This window comes from Passer domesticus, chromosome 15 (assembly GCF_036417665.1).
Source record: "Passer domesticus isolate bPasDom1 chromosome 15, bPasDom1.hap1, whole genome shotgun sequence".
Classification (NCBI taxonomy): Eukaryota; Metazoa; Chordata; class Aves; order Passeriformes; family Passeridae; genus Passer; species Passer domesticus.
The window spans coordinates 9,668,044-9,692,269 of record NC_087488.1 but is presented as its reverse complement, the minus strand read 5'-3'; the positions used below and the strand labels follow the sequence as shown (position 1 = coordinate 9,692,269).

Below are 24,226 nucleotides of genomic sequence, written 5' to 3'. Positions count from 1 at the left end.
AAGTGAAGCACATGAATACTTTTAAAAATACAACTCAAAATACATAAAATGCACTGGCTCCAGATCACCATTGACAAAATAGTAATGGAAAAACAATACAACTGAAGCTGAAAGCAATCAAGTTTCCTTACTTACATGTTTAATGGGGCTACAGTGCTATGCCCTTTCTGGAGAATTTTAACAGGAGTGCTTTCCTACACACTTCACCAGCAATACAGTTTTATTTGGAACACTGAGATACAGAGATTGTTGTGGAACACCAGCCTCTATTTCTGCCTGTAACAACTTCCTTGCTCCTGTAGGATGGTTTTATATCTGCTCCCTCTCCGAGCACCACTGGGGAGTGATCAGCCCTTAAATGCTGAGTTCTGCACACAGGCACACTCTGACACACTCACACACACCCACTCTTGCACACCAGGCTCCAGGTTCCACTCTCCATGAACCAGGCATTCTTAGCCAGCAGGTCAGACTGGATTTTTTTTTATTCCTACTTGAATGACTGGGCAATGTTTTTGAACCAAAATACAAACTACAGCTATAGAAAAAAGGTTTTTAAAAAACCCAGTCTTGCTCTGTCTCTGCCTTACCCAACTCCTTGATGAACATCTTGGGAGGCCAATGTTCTCTAGTGCAACTCTGCAGTTGTCTGTGTCCATTGTTTTTCCTCAGACACCTCTGTAACAAATGCTTCTGTCTTGTTTAACCCTAACAAAGTACTTGCACCCAGCATTTCTCTTTTCCTGTGGTTTTTACTTTGCCAATTTAAATCAGCAGGTTGGCTCTGTGAGAGGTTCAGTTTGCCCACCACTCTGTAATGACAGCCCCAGGTTTGCTGGGGGTGTCTTTGCTATTAGGGGGGTCCTTTTTCACTCAGCCTTGTTCACTTAACAGATAAATCATGCAGCCCATGCAGCAATTGTTATTACACCATTACATCTGGTTCTGACTCTCTAATGTGCTTAAGTGCTTGCTAGACCATGAATAACTACAAATACACATCTGCCTTGCTCTTTTCACCCCCAACAGCTCTCTTTGAACTCTTCTTTGGTTACATGGGGTTTTACTGTGGACTATCTCAGCTAAGAAATAAAATCACTACAAATGTTTCCAATTTTGAAAAAAGTCATTGCCAGAAATGAATATATTTAATAAAATATTACCCTCCTCCTGAAATACATGAACTATACATAAACTATGATGTAGATGTGGTGACTGTTTACCTGAACTCTGTTTTGGAAGCCAGAGTTGCCTTTTCGGTTTGTGTTCCATTTTTCAAGCAATAATCTGTTTGAAAGAAAAACAAACCCCAAAGAATTACAGCAGTTTTTCACAGAGGCACAGAACACCTTGGAGTCTTTGCTTAGCTCTGTCCTTGGGTGACTTTTCACTGAGGAGGTATAATGCATTTTTAAGTTCTTTGCAGGAACTTTTGCCTACTATTCCTATTGAATTGGTGCTTTCTTGTTCTGGACTGGCAGTTAGGAAGGGTAACAATGAAAAAACTTAAGGATCAATTCAATTTAATTGTCCTTCACTCCTATTCTATATAATTCTCAAGATCTATTTTTTATAAAACAGACATTGGGAGTCAGATAGTCTTGTCTTCATTCTACAAAATAATAAATACAAAGATTCTTGATAAACACTCACCTCCAAGATTTTGCCTGCTTTAAGAAACTTCTAGCTTTTGCTACTTCTTGAGTAAGTTTATTTAAATCATCTCCTTCAAAGTAAGGGAAAACTGGATTCTGAAAACACAGTTAAAATTTTTAACTTGCACCTATTTATTATTTTCTGTTTCCCCAACTGAATTAACTGATCCTAAGCTCTAAATTTCCCTACTTGCAGAGAAGGTCTCAGTCTTACAAGGGGAGAGCAGAGCAAGCCTGGACTGAAACTGGATCTGTTCAGTAACATTTTTCTGCTGTGGCAATGCCTGAGGTCTCATGCTGGGGAATTAATGTGCTCAGCACCATATAAGGATTTTACAATTAAATGAAACACAAGATAGGAAGGATAAGAAGACTGCAAAATCTTAATTTAGCTTAAAAACCACATGCAGACTCACAATATATTTTTTACTTCTCTTCCAAAACCTGTATTGCACTGTGTATTCCTTTCATGAGCTTGGGCACCTCACCAAGGCAGTTAGCAGAAAGGAAAAAACAAATACTAAGATTTCTCTTTTTGGTTTTAATCTGAAATATCTTAGAAATTATGTATTTTTTTTTCTCATTGTTTTTCTTTTTTAAATGAAGTTTCTCTACTGATGAAGAACTAAGTTGCAATGAAACAAACCAAATTATTTATTTAACATACATCTTCATCATCCATCCCCTCTGTCAATATTCTGTGTGCTGCTAATTGTCCATCTTCACCTCCAGAACTGCAGTGGAAGCGCCCTCCTGTTTGGGAAGCAAGCTTCTTCAGGAATTCAACAGCTCCTCTGTTAGCACAAAGTAGAAAGCTACTTATGAAAATTATTTTCTGAAAGCAACAGCAAAAGATTTCTAAGAACTCCTCAAAAATATGACATTAAAACCAACAGATTGGAGGACATGATTATAAATTCCAGTATGCAATGTAGGCCATGTGGCAACTACCTGTGTCAGAACAACCTTCCCCATTACCATCCTGGTAGCACAGACCTCTGACAATAAATAAAATAGTCATTTTAAGAGATTTTTGTTTTGTTCTTGCAAAGTATCATATACCTGTCTGCACAGCTAAAACAAATGGTGTGGATTTTAATATCTTGTTTCTTTATCAATCTTTCAACTTCTTTCAAAATCAGACTGCAACTGGTGTCTGGTTTTCCATCAGTCAATAGATACAGTGCCTCCACACCTTGGAAACTGAGAGCCTTCTGAAAAGCAGAAAACAAGCTTGAATAATTGGTACATTTATATGAAATGTTTTACTTCAGAATAAAAACACCATTCCAATGATTTAAGACAGTTTATAATTGCCAATATATTTATATTTGATCATTAATCAACCTATTTTTTTCTTTTCATTTTCTTATTAGGGAAGAAGATCAAGGTATAAATTTGAAAATTTAAGTAGGTAATTTGTAGCAGAAGACAACATATTTATAAGCAGGGCATTGCCAAAAACTGACTCACTGAAATAAGAAAATTAACTGGTTCTGGAGAACTACAGACAAAAGATTTTTACATCATATTTTATGGGAGTTAAAGTTGTTTAATGTCTGAAAATCAGGCTCACTAGGACTTGAATGATTATTATGAAACTTTACTACAGTAATTGACTCAGTGGACATCTTTGTAATATGCATGTGTCTTGCAGCTCTACTGGACTTCATTCATGATGAATGCTATAACATTTATTTAGAGATTGTGCAAGGATATCTGGAAGAAGAATAGTTCATTAAAGGCAACATTTTTTTATTCCATTTTTAAATCTTGTAAAATTGCAAGTTCAGTTTTAAGTTGTTATTACTAGTTGATTTCTACACTGAGAATTTTTATAGGAGAAAAGTTTCTTCATCTGTTACTGTAGTTCAAGAATTGTACTCAAAACCCATGAGATGCCAACAAACACTGCTTATTTAAAACCCTGTTTGGGTCAGAGAAACACAGCACAGCCACAGTTGTACACAAATATCAGTTAGAGCAACTGGCTATTTTCCCTCTACAGTATTCTCTGAGTACAGATATTAACAAAACTATTGATATTTGACTCCTTTTTTAAAACTCAGTATGAGCAATTACTTTAAGTCTCTATGAGCCCTGGGGCCAGAAGCAGTGACTTGATTTCCAAACTGTTCAGTGATTTGCATATAAAGATGTTGTACACTTTGACATCATCATTTTCCTAGAATGTCACCAGTCAGGTGGAGGGGTTTTACCTCCACAGGACAGGAGGTGCTCTCCAAGCTGTGGCACACCAACCTGTAAAGCTGCAAGGATGCAGGAGTTCCCATGAGCATGGCACGTGGAAGCCCACTGCACAGCACCATGGCAGTTCTCATCAGTTGCCTCTACCAGATGCTCTTTCCAACTCTCAGTATTTTCTGCAAATCTCAGCAGGTTAAACCTAAGGAGAAAGATGACCCCACAACATTTAATCCTCACCAATACAAGTCACTTTGGATAAGACAGTTTTGAAATAAGTAAACACATAAAATTAAGAAAAAAAACCCAACAGTAAAAAAACCATGAAACTCAACCAAACCCCCCATCAAAAAGCCTTGTGTTGGATTAAGATCTTCAGCCTTGTAAGAGTCAAAAAGCATGTCTTACTTTGCATGAACAGAAAATCTATGGGAATGCTGAGCCTAAAAGGGTAAACAGCATCAGCCCACAGCAGAGGCTCGGATCTTAGAGAGTTTAGAACTTTAAAACTGGTAAAAACAACAGAAAAAACAGTTCTTGTCACATGCACATTATACTCTAACACACAATAATTACTTGAATTGTGTTTCAGTGCTGTATCACTGTAATTATTAAGCAATCTGATTACATAATAATGAGTACAGATTTCAGTCTTTATCAGTAATTCACCATACCTGACTTCGTTTTTTCTTAGCTGTTCCCAGATAAGGGAGGTAAGTTCTTTTGTGACAGATGACAAATATGGGCCCATGGAGCCAGATGTATCAATCAAAACACAGACATTTGCTTCTAAAATGGTACCAAACCATCTTCGGCTTCCTGGGCCAGAACATTAAAACTAATTAAGAGTTATTTTATTGAGCATAATGTAAATCTTCAGCCTTTAGGGGCAATTTTGGACACATTTCTACATAATTAAGTCTAATCTGTGTGACAATTATGTAGTTAAAAGGTTAACAATAGAAAAGTGTTTGGCCATTTCAAAACTAGCACTATCAAGCACTAATTACTAGCTAATTGTAGCAACTTGCATTAAATAATTTGTCCTTTACAATACAGCAAAAAATTAAACTATTTCCCAACAAAGATCTTTATGAGCAACAGAGAGACTGAAATGGTCTTCATCAGTAGTAATGCTGAACTTCTAAGCAGCAGGGCACATTCTAAGCAAAACATGCAGAAAAGCTGATTTTGCTTGTATATGTTACTGGATATAGTCTGCTGATAGAAAGCTTCTACTCTGTATTCACAAACCCACAAGGACCAAAACCTAATTATTTGTCAACAAGCAAGATGTTTATCAGCTGCACAGATGCTGAATTCTCTTGTATTCCCAAAAATAAGTTTTAAACTTTCAATGAAATGCTGGAGGTTCAGAGTTACATTCAGATCCATTCTACCAGAAACAGCAGACAAGAAGGTTCTGCACATATTTGTGCTTTACAGAAATCCAGAGGCACACCAATACCTGAGAGCAGCCACTGCACTCTCTGGATATAGCGCTGCAGCACCTTCTCCAGCTGCTCTGTGAAGGCTTCCAGTTCTCTAGGCTGAAACTGCAGATGTTTCACAACCCCCTGGAAAAATTCAGTTTGTACAAGAGCATCTTACTTCAAGAAATCTGAGCTGAGCTGCTATACATGCAATGTTGGCATTGGATATCAGGGAGATGTTTGTCTTTTTATCTATGAAATATGGTAAGAAAAATTCTGTGACTATTGCTTGCACTTAACTTTCTATGCTTCTCTCCAGTCATTACACAAACTGAAACAATCAAGATCCAACATTTTCCCAGTTTCAACTCACACATGATTTTGGTAAGTTTTCCTTAAATTTTAAAAATTATTTTTCATACTGTGGGAACCAAAGAGATTTTACACATTCTAAAGAACATGCAGTCTGGACTTCTAACATGCTACATGGTTTCTTGCAGTGAATAAAAGACCTTCTTTAGCTTGCTAGTGGAAGTATGATTGAGAAAGATCAGGGAAGAGTGGAGAGAAATGTCAGAACCATCAATCAACATTCACTAAAAAAATACAAAGCCTTTCAATAATGTAGGTACCTGACATCTGCAAAAAACCTACATTGATTTCTGCACTGGGGAAGATAGAACAGTATTTTGCTGATACTTTCTTGTGCAGACACTCCACAGTTGTCTTCTGGTGGGTACAGCTTGGAGCAAACATCAGTCTGGGCAATTCCAGTTTAAGCTTTTTAATACTGTACTTGGTCAGCCACTTGTAAGACAAACAAATTGATTGTTGGCAAATATCAGAACAGTTTAAGTAATAACACATTGTACAGAATGACAATTAATGTTTACATTTATGCAGATGGGTATTTCCAAAATGGCAATTCATCAGTAAGGAGAAAAATACCTCTTTGCTTGAACAGATTTCCTCTTCCTCTGGCAATTTGACAGAGCAAACAGATTTTGTTACACACACTGCCTTTGGATACCTCTGATATATTGTACCTATTTGGGAAATGAACAAAGTACCTAAAAAATCATTTATTTAAAAAAATTGTCACCTTCAAAAAATTCCAAACCAAATCTTCTGTAATCAACTGAACAATATTCACAGGGCTTTTCCTCGGAGCACCTTCAACCAAAAGATCCCAAGGGACTTTACAAAAGAAAAATCCCCAAAAAACAGGGAAAAAGTGCCACCCATCTGCATCTAAACTAAAAATCCATGCCACTATTTGGTAAGTGAAACTCTCTCCCACTCACTGTTCAAAGCAGCCTGGTTATCAGGGACTTCCCATCCTGCCAGTTTTATAATAGAAGTGCTGATAAGAAAAGGGCTTCACCCATCCCATCCTGATAACACATACCCACATTTCTTCCTTCTTCAGTGTAAAATACAGACACAGAAAGCTCTGGCTGCTTCCTGGGTTTGTGCTTTCCTTTATTCTCAGTCTGAGGCCATTCTTTAATTGTTTGTGCTACAAATAAATAATAGATAAAAACCCCATTAATTTAGCTCAGCTGGATAAAACTTTTATATTAGAAGAACCCAACCCTGTTCTTCTCTTCATATATTCCTATTACCACAATTATAAATGCTTCATTTTCTTTGCTACTGATTAAGAAAAATCATATTACAGCACTACTTCAGCAGCTTTCATAGAAATGAAACTTTTACAGATAAGAAATTACCATCAGGAAGAATGTCACAGGAGTTAGTTTGAAAAAAATTAGAGGCCTGAACAAGCATAATATTTGTTGGAGAAACCAGTTAACTTTGTACAGAGCACCTCAGATGCAAGTGTAATTCTAGATTTGTAAACACTGCTACACATCAACATCAGGAGATTTGAAGACTCAAATTTAATGTAAAGACAAATAAATTGCAAATGTTAGTGATGACAAAGAAAAAAACAGTGAAATTAAAAAAAAAAGAAATGGAGGAGAAATTAATTGGCCTTTAAGGGACCAGCAGCAACTGGAATCCGTTTAAGAGCTTTTCATATACTGGGAGCAGTTGGAAGAGTTAGCACTTCAGACAACCTGACAGTGCTGTTGTACTTTTCCTTCATTACTAGATCATAATTAAATCAAGTGGAACAGCATATTAATTAAAATGGGATCTAACAGATTTAGTGGCAATGCATACATTGAACTAATAACATGATGAATGTCTGAACTGCTGAGCCTTGTGGCTTCAGGTATGGGACACAGAGGGGTTCTACTTTCCATCAGACACGTTTGGCATTTCCTGATGAAGGTCAGGTGTTCAATCCTAGGACCTGGAAATCACTGCACAGCTGTGCAGAGTTCTTTCCTTGCACAATAGAGGTAAATTACAGCTGAAACCCATCCCAAAGGAATTCCAAAACAAGCACGATGGTTCCTATAAATCTGATTAAAGATTACAATGCCAGGTGTTTCTAAAATCTTAATTTAAATCTCTAACTTAAATACTGTCTGTTAAACAAAACCCAACAGAAAGACTGAAGACAAAAAGCCCCTAATCCATACAGACCTGGTGGAATTCCTGCTTTGGCACTGGGAGGACGCCATGCCAGTACTCTTACAGGAGTATTTCCCTCTGCACCATGGTTGTCTTTAACATCCTTAAGCACCTTTAATAACAACAACAAAAGTAAAAAGTGCTTCAGATGTATCATAACTACATTATTCTAACCTGGAACTACACTTCTTTATTATTTAATTCCTCTGGCTTTGACAAATCCACAGACTGCCATGACAGCACATTCATTTACAGTTTCTTGCTGGGTTAAGTAACTCTAATGGCTCTGCTTTAATTATCTTGCCAATATCATCTGCTACCATAAACCTGAAGACTAACACTTACAGGGAGAGGAGTTTGGACCATTTCTGCCACTTGAAGGAGCAGTCTGGTATGGTAATGGCCTTGCTTTATAGAATACAGTATTTAGTATCTTCCTCAGCATTTTAGTGACTATTGAAAATCTAGTGCTGACACCAGTAATTTCTCCTTTGGGTTTGGTTTATCCCTCTAGGGGTTGAGCAGCCTGCTAAACAGCACAAGCACTTGTTTAACCCTACTGTAGGAGAAGACTTGCTGTGACACTGAGCCTTCAAACAACTGACATCTAATTTAACATACAGCTCTGCTATAAATATCACCAAACATCTACAGGCAACCCTGTACCCGTTTTCTACAAGTTTAATCCCTGCAAAACTGTGCTCTATTGTCATCTCTGAGTAATTAGTTTCTCCTGCATTTGTGAAGAGGTGTTGAGAATATGACACTTTTGATAAAACAGCCTGGAAGACCTACAAAGCCTTTGCAACATTCCCACACCTACATTCCCATTTCCTACATTCCCACACCTACAACACCATTCCCATTCCAAGGATGAGAACCGAAAGTTCCAGCAGACACTGGCCTTTATGCATATTACAGATGTGCACACCTACTCAAAACACAGTCAAAATTAAAACACTAGCAAAATCCCAGGGGATTCAGTAATGCAGCTCCACGGAAATAAGCACAGCAGGCAGGAAACAAATCCTGGATTCTGTTCTTGTTTTGTGCTGGCTCTCTGTGACGCCAGACATGCTACTGAGCTGCAGCTGTCTAATCTGTAAATAAGCAGAACATCATAATATCCACTACCCTCTAGAAGGACTTGCAAAATAGATGTAATTTGGTAAAACACATTTCTGCTTTGCCTTTGTTTGCATTAAGCATTATTTTTTTAAGGCCAGAGGAAGGATTATTTAGAGACCTTCTGACTCTACAGTGTGGTTCCATTACAATTAATTACTCAGGATGACACACTTTTTGGTATATGCAGCATTTTGAATGCAAACAAATTCAAAGTACTATCACAGTGCTGCTCTTATTTCTCCAAATTTTCAGCTGAGCACTTCTCTCACCAATAGCTGGGTAGGATCTTTAATTAACACACAGCATATTAAAAATGGGACCATTTCAAACCATTCCAGCCAGACTCACAGCTGTGGCTTTAGGAGATGGCACCTTCTGTGGCTTTTTTTTCTCATTCTTTATAAGCACATTTGAGTCTCCTGCTGTGAGGGGTTTCACAGACTGATTTACAGAGCGTTGCTTTAAGGACTCCACCAGGAATGCACACTGAAATGGAAATCCACATTGTTTAGTAATTCAGATACATGGAATTTAAGGAAATGACATTTCAAAGACAGGTATTTTGTATTTACTACTATAATAATAAATAATATTCCTATCTGACAATGCTTAACACCTCCAACTGAACATAAACCCCTTTGTGCTGTGCTTGCTCAGACACACTGCATGGAAACCCTTCCTGCTCTGGGCAGACCAAACCAAAAGGCAGCAGTGTTCATAGACCAAGGCAGAACAAAGTGGAAGATGGTGAACCAAGTGTATGCAACTGTTACAGGATAACAAAGTATTTTAGGTGTCATTGAATAGCCACCAGCTCTTCTTTTTAAAAAATCCAACTTTTGTGACTCAGACTTGCATCCAACAGGGTTCTCAGCCCCCTGGACAGGGTTCTTAGTGCAGATCTCTTTCTATGCACACTTTTATAGGAAGCAGGCACCACACTGCCAGGCTGGCTATACTGCTGCAGTTATTCTGTTGGACGTCTTTGGAAAAAAGTAATCTGCATGGAATATGGTGAGATACAGTCCAGTTCTACACCCTCAGTACACTTGAGAAAACAACTGGTTTAGAATTGACAAAGCCACTGTGCTAATGACAAGCCCTCCCTACACTGGGACTTAAAAGAATGTAGTGTTATTTATTTGCATATAACATTTATAACTTTATTACAATGAAGAATTAATTTATTTGAAAAGAATTCATCACAGGATTGCCAACAGAAAGGAGAATCACTTGAACTGTAAACTTGTATTTGGTGTGGAATCATGGCTACTCCAACAGCAGTCACTGCAGTGCTATTGTGCAACTGCTTTCTAGTCCTTATTTACTCTGTGGTCACTATTCTCACACTCTAGAACATTCCTGCTCATCATAAAAGGGTTTTGTCCAATCTCCTGAACTGTCAGCTGAACAAACACTGTTGATTTTTTTTTTTAGGAAGAAACATGTAATTAAAAAAGTTCTCTGTAATTCATACCTTTTGGGAGTAGTTCTTTGCTTTTTCCATTTCAGATATAATACTGGTAATATCATCACTTTCAAAAATACCTGATAATCAAATATATGCTAATTAGCATGGGTTTCTTGAAGTGTACAAAATAAGTATTTTTTAAAATGTACAACAATTTGCACCATATGCTAAATACCAATGCAGAGAATCAAAAAGCCTTTGTTTCCTGCAAGCCTGATCATCTGGACTTATCACAGCAGTAACTATATTTTAAAGCATCTTTAAAAAGGCTAACAGAAAATAGTAAATTCAAATAGAAAAAAAAACAAACCACCAAACAAATTCCTTCATTAAGGCTGCATTATAATATTCTGCAAAGTGGTTGAAAGTCTCTACAAAACTCTGACCTGTATTTATATCTCAGTGCTCTCAGCATATCTTAAAAAAGTAAACTACTTGATTTGGGAGTAAAAAAGCATTAATTAATATTATATCATTAATGAAAAAGAAGTATGTGCTGACTTTCCTTTGCTCATACCTGCTTCTCCAAACCAGTGAAACCTCCCACTGGCTGCCTGTGCAATGTCTTTAAAGGCATTGGCAGTTTCCCTGGGGTTGGCATAGCGGGCTGGAATAACCGCACTGCAGTCAGTGCCCTCTGTTACACTGAACAGACAGACATGGAGCTGCAAATCCAAACCTCTGCACGCCTCAGCCACGTAAGCACTGATTGTGTGCTGTAAGACAGAGGAGAAAGAAACATTGGGGTGAGCCTCTACCTCAGACAAGCTCCCATCTTCTCCACTGGTTCCTGGATGTACACTGGATGTACATCCACTGATGTACAAGTGCTCCCAGCTGGAGCAGCTCAGAACAGGAAGGTACCTGAGCAGTGCAGTGCCTCCTCAGTCCATGCAGACACACAACAATTGTCACTATGGCTGGTTACAGGGACAACAGCTCTGCTGCAGGCAAGAGGTGAGCTGGGGTACATTTGGGAACCAAAGACTGAGATCCTGGACATCAATGTAGCTGTGCACTGAAGCAAGGTAGGGATGGAACTGCCCATTTGTCCCTCATTTTCTTGTCAACCATATGGGCTTTAATGATTTCTTAGATTGCCAGAATTTCCAGAGGTTTGGTAACAAAAGCAGGAGACACCTCACTGCACACACACAGAAACTCAAGGCTGTGCATGAGGCTCAACGGCCATGGAGCACATTCACCACAAACATGGATCCAAGAGGGATTACTGGGACAAAACCAGCAGCTGTCTCTACATAGGCTGCTGTGGAGTTCTGCTGGAAAATTATTTGTTCCATGAGTTCTACAGAAATGGTAAATTACAAAAAATCAGCTTGCTCCAACTCAGAAATCTGAAGCAAAATGATGCCCAGAGCTGGAGTGGGAAAGAAAACCTAAAAGCATGTCTTGAATTTTCTACAATTCACACATAATTAATAATTGCTAACTCTAACACATGACTAACAATTGCAGAAATGGAAGTTTGGGATCCTGACAGTTGTGCTGCCTTAGCTATATAAAGGGGGAATATTCTGCCCATGAATGGTGATGACTGGCTATAAGGAAAAAAAGGGATGGGGGAAAAAAGAGAAAAATAAAGTTGATATTAGTTTTGATAGGAATTTAGAGAAAAGTTGCCTATGATGACACTCACTGTTTCCTGATCAGGTATTCCAGTAGTCAGCAGGTAGAGTCCCTGTGATTTGTGTTTATCACTGTCTTTGAAGTCAACCTCCACAGCTCTTCTGAGTGCACTCATGAAATTTCTACTGCCCTTGCACTCCAAGCTCAACACCCACCTAAACCAAGATGTTTACAGTTCAAATAATAAAGAAACAAAAGCTCTTGTTTCTACTCAGAGCAATGAAGAGAACCAAGTGTCTTAAATAACACTGCACTGGAGTCTAAAATTTTTGAAAATGACAGAGAGCAAAACCAGACTATATAACAAATTATTTGTTCTGGTTTCTGTATTGCCAGCATGGCAAACTAGTTTTTAAAGTAAGATACAAAGCATAAAGAGGAAAGAATTCTCTCCTAATTTTACATGGAAAAATATTAATGTAGTAGAACTTACAGAAACAGAAATGAAACAGAGGTATAATGAGAACACAGAAAACGTGACTCCACAAACAGAAACCTGGGATTTTTTTCAAAGCATGTGGGAAAAAACCCATATCCCAATTGAACTTGAAGCAGTTTTCAATGCTTCATGTAACCTCTTCATTCCTTATACAGACACTTCTGTATCTGTGTACATATATATTATATATACATATGAAACATAAAATCACCCCAAGCTTATTAACTTCTGCAATGCTCTTTTCACAAGAAATCACTATGAACAATCACTGTAGAACATGCCAGCCCATTTTTGTAACATAATAAACTTATACAATTTTTTACTTGTTTGCAATTTTTCTCTGTGACATTCACATACATGGGATAATTACTTGATCTTACCTCCAAGCCTTTTCTAAGTTTTCTGGTTGGGAAGGACACAGTTCCTGCTGCCAAGGCACAATGTCACTCCCAAATCTTTCACAGAAAGATAACAACAATTAATTTTCAGATTATGGTTTAGAACAAGCAAAAAGATAAAATAAATTCACTGATGAAGAAGAATCTCATTTAGGGTATTACAGACATAAAACTGCCTGATGCCAACTATTTTCTATTTCAAACCATTTAATTATCCACATTTATCCATCACCCAAGGTTCATTTGATTTTCTTTCCTGAATAGGATCCCACATGAGCTGGGAAAAGCTCAGAGGAAGGAGTGTGAAAAAGAACTCCAACCCCCAGCTGCTGCCTGTATCTCTCTTGTGAGGTAAGGGCTCTGTTCTCACACCATGTTAGGAACTCCATGAGCTGCTGGCTCTTACTTTTACCTGCCAGGCACCTGCCCAGCAGCTGCTCAGCAGTTGTGCCACATGTCTCTGCCTGCCAGTGCTGAGTACAGAATTTTACCACTCTAATATATTAATCAGTACTGGAGTTACTGTAAATTTAAAGGGTGCTCTCAGTTATGGCATCTGAGACATCAAAGTTCTCTTCTGGTGTGTTTCTGACAGGTGAATTAATACTATTATGAACAATATAGCAGGATGAGTATTTGTTACAGGTATGATGCAATCAGTTCCAGTGACCCTCACCCAAAAAAGTGATTTTTAATTACTAATCTGGTCTCCATACATCTGATTCATGCACTCACCCAGTAAGGACCAATCAGTGCTAGTCTTGCAAATACTTCACTAAAAAACATTGAATACTAAAATATGCCTACTAGTAACTACAATTTCTCAGCACACTTCTTTCATTGCAATGCACTGCAGTAATTTTTAAAGGCCTTAAATAGTTACTTACGCTATAATATTGAAGCAATCCTTATTTGACATTTGTTCCTCGAGTAAAAGTCGCAAACAGTGTTGGATATGAGAGATGTAGGTAGAGTTTGTCACTGATATATCAACAAGTACAACCACCCTATAGAAAAAAAATGCTCTTCATTTAAAAAAGAAAAAAATCTTAATTATGTATTCCTATCTTTAGTGCACACTAACTTGTCAGGGAAATTATCTTCTACCTATGTATCAAAATGTATAAGCATTGAATCTGTATTTTTAAAAAATCTGTAAAATCTTAGGTGACATTTAAAAAACAAAAACAGGACCAGTAATGGAAACTTCTGTCTTTCCTAAACTATGGAATAATTAGTGTACCGGCTACTTGTTCAGGAGCCATTAAAACAGCTCTTCCCCTTCTCTGTACTTGAGTACCTAAAACCCTCCTGGAATGTGTGGATGTTTGCCACGTGGAGAGTTATTGGATACTTCACTCTCCTTTCCCAGCCAACACTCCAGGAACATATGGAATATTACTGCAAAGACAAATGGTTAAGATTTCTCTCAGCTCAACAGTGCCAGAGAGGTTTCTCAGGTATGGACTGACTGATGCTATTGAGCACATTACCTGTTCAGAGGAAAGTGCCAATGAGCTGCTCAGCATGGTCAGTTTTAAGTCTTGCTTGCAGAGACAATGCAGGATGGTCACAGTTCATGGACACAGGATAATTTGGGAGCAGTAGTTTTGAAAAGACCCACAGATGTGATGGACACTCAGTGGGATGTGAGTTCCCAGCCCAAAGAGTGGCCAGATGGGCTAATTCAATGCTTAATCAATGAGCAAGAAAATCTCTAGTAACAGGGGCCTCAGCTACCTTCCTTTTGTCTGAAACTCCATATTCAAGACTTGTAAACAGGAAAAAGAGCAAATGTGCAATTGAGGTTGGGTAAAACCTCAAACAAGATGTAAATAAACACCTTCCTCAAACACATTAAGACTCCAAACCTCACAAAAAAGCCCCAAAATCAAATACAGTACCTTCTTTCACAAACACTTCCCCATACTCTTCTACTAGCAACAGATAGCCAGTCAATTCGTTTCTCATAAATTCCTACCATTTTAGCAAGGAGTTTCTATGCATAAATAAAGAAAATTTATGTTACAAATAGAAAGTTCAAGTCTTTGATTGCCAAATGCTTAATACAGAAATAACATAACAACATAGTAATGAAAAAAATTATTTTCATTCATTCAGATAGCAACATTTCATTCTTAGAACAGTCTATGTAAGTATGTAAGCATTATATGAGGGCATATCAAGCCAGAAAAGAGCACTGAACTCACAAAAATAACTATAATTTAGCATGCACAAAACACAAGCACCTCCCAGTGAGCAAGAAAACACAGGAGCTGCTCTTCATTTCAGCCACTTCACACTCTCCTTTTGGTCTGGCTGTGGAGTTCCACAGACTTCACATCATTCCTACTTTAATGGATTATTTGTCCTGCCTGGAAACATTCCCATAGCCCTTTGTCAGGGCTGCCAGTGAAGTGGGAAAGAAAAAGGACTGACAGACCACTAGACAGCAAACCCTGGCTGCAAACATTCCCAGACAGCTTCTCTGTCATCAAACGTGCCCCACTCTCTGATGATCTGCATTCTGATCTAGGAGGAAATCCTAAACAACCACTACTGCCTGTAAGAATCCCAGTGGCTGCAGACTTACATGGACAGCTGTCTGCACACGAGTCCCTGCAGTGCTTAGCTAACACGACTAGTGTTAATTAATGAGGAATAATTAGATGGTAGTCAAGCCCTGACAAGGCCACATCATGTTAGACAACTCACCTGATAGTTGTACAATAGTGGCAGGTCAACATGGATATGTTTTACAGTTCCATCATACCACTCAAACTGCATCATCACTTTCTAGAAGGATAAGTAGAGTTAGCTGTTTACAGAACCCAACATAAGACAGACTAACATGGAATTTCTTCCTGGGTCATTCTTAAGAATGACATTAAGTATTTGAGTTGAATCTATGACTCAAATGTCAGTCTGTGGAATTTCAGCTAACTTCTAAGGTACTGATTTAAGTTAGAAAGGAAAAAAACCCCACAAACCCAGGGAAAAAAAGTTCCTCCTCACTTGCCTCATGCAGAGTTGATGATACTGTTTTTTTAAGAATAGGTACAAAATCTTCCACTGGAGAGAAAGCGTTGGGAGCCAGAACTTGATAAAGGTCTAACTTTTTAGCTAGAGGAAGAAAAAAAATACATTAAATAAAACACATACACTGTCTTTAATTGATGTTTCATAACTGCTAAGCTTTTCTTTCTGCACTACCTTTCAATCCATATGTCTTTAACCAGTCTGCTGAGGTTTTGCACAGGATGCCTGGTGTTTGAATAACCAGTGGTGCTTTGTGCTTTGGAGGCTTTGGGAAGAAGCTAGAAGGTGCTGTATTTGCAAATGCTGTGGAAACCTAAAACAGATTTCAAGAAAAGCTCTTTCAAGTTTTAACACAATTTATTTTTACCCTCAAATCAAAATATCCAGAATGGAATCCTGAAGAACATAATTAAAACTGAAGTGCTGGAATTCCAACAAGCAAAACACTTTGAAAGTAGCTATCAGTGGTCCTCCTAAAAATGGGCTTTTACTGGGGATACAGAATCTTCTAAGTCATTTCAGAGTGACTTCTGCTCCATAGGTAGGCTACACAGTCCTTAGTAGCTATGAGGTTGGAAGAGAGGAAAAAAAAATTACAGCATAGGAAGGATGAGGGGAAATATAATTTAAAATTTTATCCACAAAAAAATTCCTCCCAGACTTGTCTAACAGTGCAACCAAGACAAGCCCTTATAAATTTGCAATGGATTTAAATGTCCAACTAAATCACACAGCAGTGTCTTTTCACCTATTTAAAGGACAGTTGGAACTTCATTTATATGATTGTGCATAGAGTTAGGCTAGTGCTCCTGAGATGCTCATTATGATGACAGAACAATGTTCTATTAATGCATTTTGGAGAATATTTAGCAAAATGTCTCCTTTACTGATTTAGTTCTTAATTTGCTCTTAACAATGGATTTTCAATAGAGAATACTCAAAGTTCACATATCAAAATACCTGATCAATCATACAATTTTTTTCATATTGTGGAAGTTAAAACTTCTAACCCTAATTATTCAAAATACATCTGAAAATAAAAAATATACATACATCTGCTCTTTTACTACCAAGCAACCCACCAACTCTGGAAAAACTCTCTTTGATGCTCTTGAGTAGGTCCTTAGCCTTCTGGGATTCCTGAAGTAGCAGATGAAAATCACTGCTATCAAAATTCTGCAATTATAAAAACAAGTGGGGAAAAATAATTCAACTATTGTTCAAACACCAACTGAAAGCAGCTTTCTTACTTTACTGTGCAAACATCAATACAAGACTGCCTGGCATGGCAGACTCGAGTGTGAATGTATCTAATGCTCTGCATATAAATTAGTAATAATTTATAAACAAGATATTACTTTACTACTTTGAATCACTCTACAGTAAGCCACTGCTTTTATCAGCCATAAGTCAGTAAACAATAACTGCACAATTTATTGCACTTTTAGGAAATGTTTTCAGCTGCAGAAAGAACTAACCACAGGTTTATTGAGCACATCCTCAGCATTTCTGTGACAGAGACTTTCAGCACCAATTCTTACTATCAGCTTCTACTCAGGTGATAATTATTTTACCTTCTCAAAGTGAAGAATGATCAGAAAGAGAGAAAAATGCTTCGCCTCTCTCCCTGTCACCTACCTCTTCCTTGGAAGAGTAGCAATGATAACGGCCTCTTACAGCTTCTGCAAGATTCTTCAGAACTGCCTAGGTATAAAAATAGGAAGAGAAACAAGTTACTCTGACTTGATAGTCTCTTTTGATAATGTGGCTTGTGGGTATTCAGTTCTCAGTAGAGACAGAAAAAGAATATTTGAGATACATGTAGTGAGAAAGCCAAAATAATTATGTTTCCATCATTCCATCCAGTGTTATTTCAATATGGCTGAAAAACTGAGTAAAGCAAGTTACAAGATGATGCTCCAAACAATTTTTTCATGTGTGCAAATATGCTCTTAAGAGAACAGAACATTAATTCAAGAACCCTAAAGATTAGGTTAGCTTCCCCACAAGTTTAGGAGAGAAGCCATTACAACTGAATAGGAAAAAAATGCACTTCAGGAGATTAACACAATTACTTACAAGGGAAGCAGGGTTGCTGCAATCATATGTAACAGTGTGAATCTGCACTTTTCTCCCCAGCATACACTGCTGAGCATAATCACACAGTATTTCAAAAGACTGATCAGGGCTGATTAAAAAAGTAAAGAAAAATATATTAACAATGGCAGTAATCAAATGGGGAAAAAAGGTATACTGAAGAAGATATGGAAAAAAACTTGGGAAAGAAATAATAAATCAGGGGAATTATTTAGGTATTCAGCATTAGCATGCTTTTGCAGGGACCTTCTCTCCCTCTTTCAACCATTCCTGAGATGTTACTACTGGAGCTTGGTTCTGTCCTGAAAATCTGGATGATAACAAACTCACTAGGATTCTATTCCCATTCATAACTGCTTGTGAATGAAATGTTCTGAAGTACTCCCTGCTAGTCCTGATAGCCACAGATCAGGAGTTGTGCCTTTGGGCACTGTGATAGAAAACCTTTCAGCTCTGGTATGTATAAGGATGTCCTGTTTCCAAAGGCACCAAAGAAAGTAAAACTTTGCTTTATGTTTAGCACTTAGAGTCCCACACAGCTGTCATTTCCTGAGCCCTGATGGCTTGTAAAAACCTTTCCTTGCAGCTGCACTTCTGCCAGAGACAGGAATTAAGGAATTTTTCACTTAGTATGAACTTCTGGTTTCTGTTCAGAGCAGATCTAAGCAAACCTTGGAACCTTGTAATCAACACTGCGTGTTCAATAAATTACCTGAAATTTAAGTTCAATTACTCTAAGTATCAATCTTGCCAAGCTTACACCACCCCTTTTTGCACATTTAAAATAAAATACAATTAGTAAACTAGGAGTAAGGTAACACTCCAAGAATCTTTATTGTAGTCTTTTCCTTGTAAAAAAAACTTTCCCTAGTTAAAAAAAAAAAGGAAGAAATAAAGGAATTCAAAGGTATAAACTAAAAATACGTAATAGATGGATCTTGAATTTTTTATTTATTTTTGTATCAAGTTCAGTTTCCTGTACCAATCCTGTATCCAGGTTAAATCTGGTTGTTAAGACAGATAATGAACTTACCAGCTTCCTACAATAAGAACCAAGGAATTCAGTTCTCTCATTGGAAGGACATGCCTTAAGGCTTTCAGCAAATTGCAGCCTTGACCAGGCTCCAGCTCTTGTACCCACTGTCTTGCTTCATGTAGCCTAGGAGAGGGAAACAAGAAAAAGAATATTTAGGTGCTAAATAAGATAGATCACAAAGATTACAACAAACCACAGGAGCAGCTAAGATATTTTACATGTGAAAACTATCTTGAAACCACTGACCACATGTCAAATTCATTGCTTTTCTCCCCTCTTAAAATCGCTGCAGGCAAAAGATGAGAAACACTATTACCTGCAAGAAATTGCTCAAATTAAAGGGAGACCTTTTCTGAAACACCTTGATTTTTCAGAGAAATGAACTTACTTACACATGAACATTGATGGTTTTTGGACTCTCCCACAGTGGAGAAATTTCTGTACTGAATGAGAGGCAGTACAATTCCTTCTTATAACAAAGCTGCTCATCTATTAAGCACTAATAAATAAAAAATTATGAATGCATTACTATCCATGCTGCTTCTGGCAGGGTAAAAGACTATAGTTACAGCAATATTTTCAGCTACCACTAAAAAATATCTTCCAAGAAAAACTCATAGAGATTCAAATATTTAGTAAGGATAGAGACAAAACCTGCAAACTTATGGCATTCCAACACATTTGTTAATGGGGCAGGAGGCAGGGATATTTGTTTTACTGGTAGCAGTTTTTCTCTTCAGCTGATGATCACATAGAACAGCAGTGATCTGGAATGCACATATTCACCCACCACACAATTTCTAAAAAATGGTTGCCTCATAATCATGGATAGGGCTAAACAATAGTTCAGATATCAAGCTAAGTACAACAGACTGGGGAAACTGAGTTTTCTTAAAGGACTTTTATTGGAAACACACAAATAATATAAACTGATGGTAAATAATTCCTGTGGGAAACTGAAGTGTACCAAGTGTCAAATATAGGCAGTGAACCAGCTACATTATATCCTCCTTCCTTACTGCAAAAGTTTTCTAAAAACAAAGAGCACAATAAAGGACAAGTTTTTCAGAGAAGACAGAAAATTATTAAATTACCAAGGTTGTGACAAAAATTGTGAAGTGGGCCTTACTGTGACAAACATTAACTTAAAGGAAACTATATTTACTATAAATATCTCAATGTACAATTTAGCTCTTCCTATTACAGCTGCTTTTGTTAAGCAAGTTTATTCCACAGAGAATGTTGATTGAATTGAGAAACTTGAACAATAACACTTCCCTTAATAATATTTTGAAGTATACTGGATTTGTTTTGATTTGGATTTATTTTGGACATTAACAAATACTACACTTTCAAAGACATTTGAAGCATACTTTTCTACAACAGAAAAATTTTATTCCATTGTATATTAGGATTTTAAGCAATTTTTTTCTATTTGGGTCCTGGCTTCTAGTTCCACAGAAGCTTGATTAGTATGTTAAAATAGGCAAAATTTGCTTTACTATTACTTACCAAAAGGTTCTTTTGAAAATCCAATAGTCGAGGTCCATAACTCAAATGAGACACATCAACCAAAAGTCCGACTTTAGTTCCTTTTATAACACCGAACACCTTAGAAAAGCCACTGTAAATATCAGCTTATCTACAGTTTAATAATTTTACTGTTTATTCAGTACAACACCATTTCAAAATCAAGTATTAGGTATTTATATTAATTTTAAATTTTAGCATAAAGATGACACAGTGACAAAATCAAGGAGGAAAATAAGAAGGAAAAATGAGAGTCTTACTGGCTCCCAGTTAATCCTTACCAGTCTATCATATTACCTTCTTCCAAATACAAGTTATTCATTACTTGAGAGGATAAATAAAAAATAACTTTTTTCCCTCCAGGCAAAATCAAGCATCTCTGTGGAAACCAGATTTTGGAATGCTGCATCTTTCCCTATTCCCCTCAAGAGGGAGTTACACCTGAGCATTAGCACTGCCAGGCACAGTGTGATGAAGCAGCGGTGCAGGAGGGGGCACAGTGAGCTACAAGAAGCTCCACTCCAGGCAGAGGTTAAACTCAGCATTGTCTGCTCCCATTTAAATTGTGCTGAGAGGACCTGGTGACTAAGACTGCAGAGAGAAAGGAAAAGACTGTATCTAGAAAGCAGAAAACTGCATATTAATGAAAGGTCAGGAAAATTAATCCACTGTCAACATCACTGGATATGATGTGGAACTTGTAGTAAATAATGAAAATAGAAAGGCTTTCTGGAAGCCACTTTTCACTAGTATTCAAAAGTTAATTTAATCTTTAATGCCATATAGAGTTTCATTCTAAAAATATACTGCAAAGTTCAAGTTACCTTTCTGCTGTCCTGCAAGAGCCACTGAATTCGGTGCTGATAGAGCTCAATCACTCTGACAAAAGGCAGAGCACACATTTAGCTACAGAGTTCTCTCACTCTGGGCTTCAATGTAACAATCACCCACCTGTGTCCCTCACAGACGCAAAATCTGTGAGAAACAGGTGTTTTAAAATATGCTAAATATGCCCTTACACAACTGGTGGCTGCAGGGCTCACCACTTAAATACTCCTTCCCCTAAAGCAGAACAACTTCCAACAGTTTAATATTAAAATAGTTATAACCTGAGGTAAAAAAAAAATAAAATTATTCCTGTCCTCTAAAATTGTTTTACTTTAACCAATTGATTTTTAATTCCATGCACATAGTGTCTACAAGTTGGCAAACAGAAAGTTTAAGCCAACATTTTAAAGGGGCAAATCCATTCTGCTTTTTCAAAATAGAAAAGCTGCTTCTGTTTTATAAAAGCCTGACACAGTGAGATATGCTGAAATGGCAGCATTCTTATCAATTGTGAAGATTGATAAGAATCAGCTTATTGAACCTATAAATTATTTAAGTTTCTTGATTTTATAAATTTAAAATTCACTTAGAATACTTTCAATTTCCATGTCACGACTGCATCCATGACTTGAAGCTAATCCAAGTTTCACTAAGTATAACCCCCAACCACACTGTGGAAACCTGACCATGCACTGGGTGCCTTTCTAAAATGAGCAAACTACTTCACATCAACACCTGGTTGACAAGCACCCCAAACCTCAGCTGTAGTGACATACAAGTATCCCTTACTCTCAATCTCAGCAGAAAGGATTTTAATGTTGAGATGCTCTGAGGTGCCCAGAGATAACAAATTGAGATTTAAGGCAGTGTGTACAGTAATGGAGATACAAAATCAGTTACACATCAAAACAGTAAAGAAGATGGATACTTACTCAGAAAGTCTGGATTCAAAATCAGTAAGAGTCTCCTCTGTAAACTCCATCACTCCACCACCATTTCCTGAATTCCTGGAGCACTATGCATGGTTAACACCAGAGATGCACACAAGTTAAGACTGACTAGAGAAAAGGCAGTGTTGTACTTACAAAATAATATTGCCTTCATTTACCAGATACTCTAATGTTAATTGCAAGGATTCCAAACTGTAGTTTCTTATCCATTCTTCTGTTGTTTGCACCTTTTGAGACTGTGTTTTCTTCATTTGTCCTTTCTACAGATCAAGTTAGAAAAAAATTACACGCAGTATGAGAAAGTAAATGTGCTGTTTAAATGTGACAAAAACCTAAGTCCTAAGGAGAGTTGCTGCTAGGCAATGCATGTCCAAAAACATAATTTTATGTACTGGAATACTCTTTTGAATGTGAGGTACAAAGGAAAATAAGGTTTCACAATACCCCCAGACTGTGAGCTAAAGGAAGGGAAAAGAGAGTTTAGTTTAGAGCAGACAGGAATGAAGACAATAAATAGGAGAGCTCAATAAAAGAAATAAATACCCCAGTGATTTACCAGAGAGGAATAAAAATAAGCATCTCCCAAACACAACTCAGAGTTTGAACTTGGCTTCTGCCTTTTGGAGGAAAAATGTAGTATCAACAGCTGATCTCATTTATTGTTTTGCCCAATTTGTTCTCAGATCCATTTCTGCAGAGAAACTACATGCAGTTTCATGACATGAGTGATCACACCATCAAACTGTCTGTGTGTATATGCAAATGTATGTAAGGAAGCATATTACTTGTCTATCAGTTTATTTATTCCCCACTGTGCATTTACAGTGGGTATGCATTACTGTACCAGCTGCTCCATTTTGTAGGAAACCTCGCCTACCAGCACATCTTGTGTCTTGCTGCTATGTGTTCCCAGCAATCCATTATCTGGTCCTAGATGAGGCACAGCAAAATCCTGCCATGGTGGATGATCACCCTGTAGATGGAATTCTGTCAACCTACGAGATAATAATTTTATGAGAGCAATTCATTACCCATAATATTCCTGTACTGTCATAAAGTCATTTCAAGTTTTTTCTGTAGGAACTGTTCTATGCTTTGACAGTTGTTTAAGCATTAAGTTAATATATGATGTTTTAAAGGGATACAGCATATACTTCACATGAATTATAATTTATTTTCTATCTACAGATGAAGTCTCAATTAGATTTTGTAATGGTTTCCTCACCCAATTTTTTCCAAATATTGATCATTGTCCAACAACCATGCCGTTTTCCTGATGTGTGTATCCATTGTATGAACAAACTTAGCCTTGTTAAAAATAAAAAGCATTAGAGCCTTAGGAACAAACACTATTAGGTATTAATATTGTCAGCAACTAAAATGATAATTTATATTGTATGTGGGACAACAGCAAACTAAAAAATAAAGAGAAGTTACAATTATCCACTTATAGAAAACACATTTAGGAACTATTCTGCAGAGCTGCTTGTTAATGGATTTTATGCAGTTAATTATATGCGTGCACAGCTGCTGGGAGACCGGCTACAGAGCTCCACCAGGAAAAGAGATTAACCACAGCAAAGCCGGGAGCGGCGCGGGAGCTGAGCCAGCCGGGCTGGCAGCGGCTGGCCGAGCTGCCCTCGGGTTTAGGCGCGGTACGAGTCATGCAAAAACCATTAAATCCCGGTTTTCCTTAGCTGGGCTCCACCGCCTCCCCCCGGCCAGGCCACCCGGGCCCTTCGGCTCACAGCGGGTGTCAGCGCCGGCCCCGAGACCCCAGGGAAGAACCCTGGGCCCCGACCCCGCGCTGTCCCGTGCCCGAG

The 24,226-nt window shown here is 37.6% G+C and overlaps 1 protein-coding gene across 1 annotated transcript in view; it reads right to left on the bottom strand.

Moving 5' to 3' along the window:
• The window catches only part of VWA3A (von Willebrand factor A domain containing 3A), a 25,161-nt gene extending 935 nt beyond the window's left edge, over positions 1-24,226 (bottom strand). The window contains exons 1-32 of the mRNA XM_064390354.1: positions 23,629-24,226; positions 23,281-23,398; positions 22,562-22,663; positions 22,386-22,468; positions 21,450-21,504; positions 20,608-20,706; positions 19,488-19,594; positions 19,093-19,218; positions 18,042-18,150; positions 17,601-17,666; positions 17,016-17,138; positions 16,137-16,275; positions 15,943-16,046; positions 15,639-15,719; positions 14,828-14,922; positions 13,811-13,930; positions 12,906-12,980; positions 12,097-12,241; positions 10,957-11,155; positions 10,446-10,516; positions 9,317-9,454; positions 7,853-7,952; positions 6,702-6,812; positions 6,242-6,339; positions 5,948-6,100; positions 5,329-5,437; positions 4,535-4,679; positions 3,918-4,062; positions 2,718-2,869; positions 2,323-2,449; positions 1,654-1,751; positions 1,217-1,287 (exon numbers count right to left, since the gene is read on the bottom strand). Coding sequence (XP_064246424.1) covers positions 1,217-1,287; positions 1,654-1,751; positions 2,323-2,449; positions 2,718-2,869; positions 3,918-4,062; positions 4,535-4,679; positions 5,329-5,437; positions 5,948-6,100; positions 6,242-6,339; positions 6,702-6,812; positions 7,853-7,952; positions 9,317-9,454; positions 10,446-10,516; positions 10,957-11,155; positions 12,097-12,241; positions 12,906-12,980; positions 13,811-13,930; positions 14,828-14,922; positions 15,639-15,719; positions 15,943-16,046; positions 16,137-16,275; positions 17,016-17,138; positions 17,601-17,666; positions 18,042-18,150; positions 19,093-19,218; positions 19,488-19,594; positions 20,608-20,706; positions 21,450-21,504; positions 22,386-22,468; positions 22,562-22,663; positions 23,281-23,398; positions 23,629-23,732 — 3,568 coding nt within the window. The 5' untranslated portion in view covers positions 23,733-24,226. The remainder of the gene's footprint in view (positions 1-1,216; positions 1,288-1,653; positions 1,752-2,322; positions 2,450-2,717; positions 2,870-3,917; positions 4,063-4,534; positions 4,680-5,328; positions 5,438-5,947; positions 6,101-6,241; positions 6,340-6,701; positions 6,813-7,852; positions 7,953-9,316; positions 9,455-10,445; positions 10,517-10,956; positions 11,156-12,096; positions 12,242-12,905; positions 12,981-13,810; positions 13,931-14,827; positions 14,923-15,638; positions 15,720-15,942; positions 16,047-16,136; positions 16,276-17,015; positions 17,139-17,600; positions 17,667-18,041; positions 18,151-19,092; positions 19,219-19,487; positions 19,595-20,607; positions 20,707-21,449; positions 21,505-22,385; positions 22,469-22,561; positions 22,664-23,280; positions 23,399-23,628) is intronic.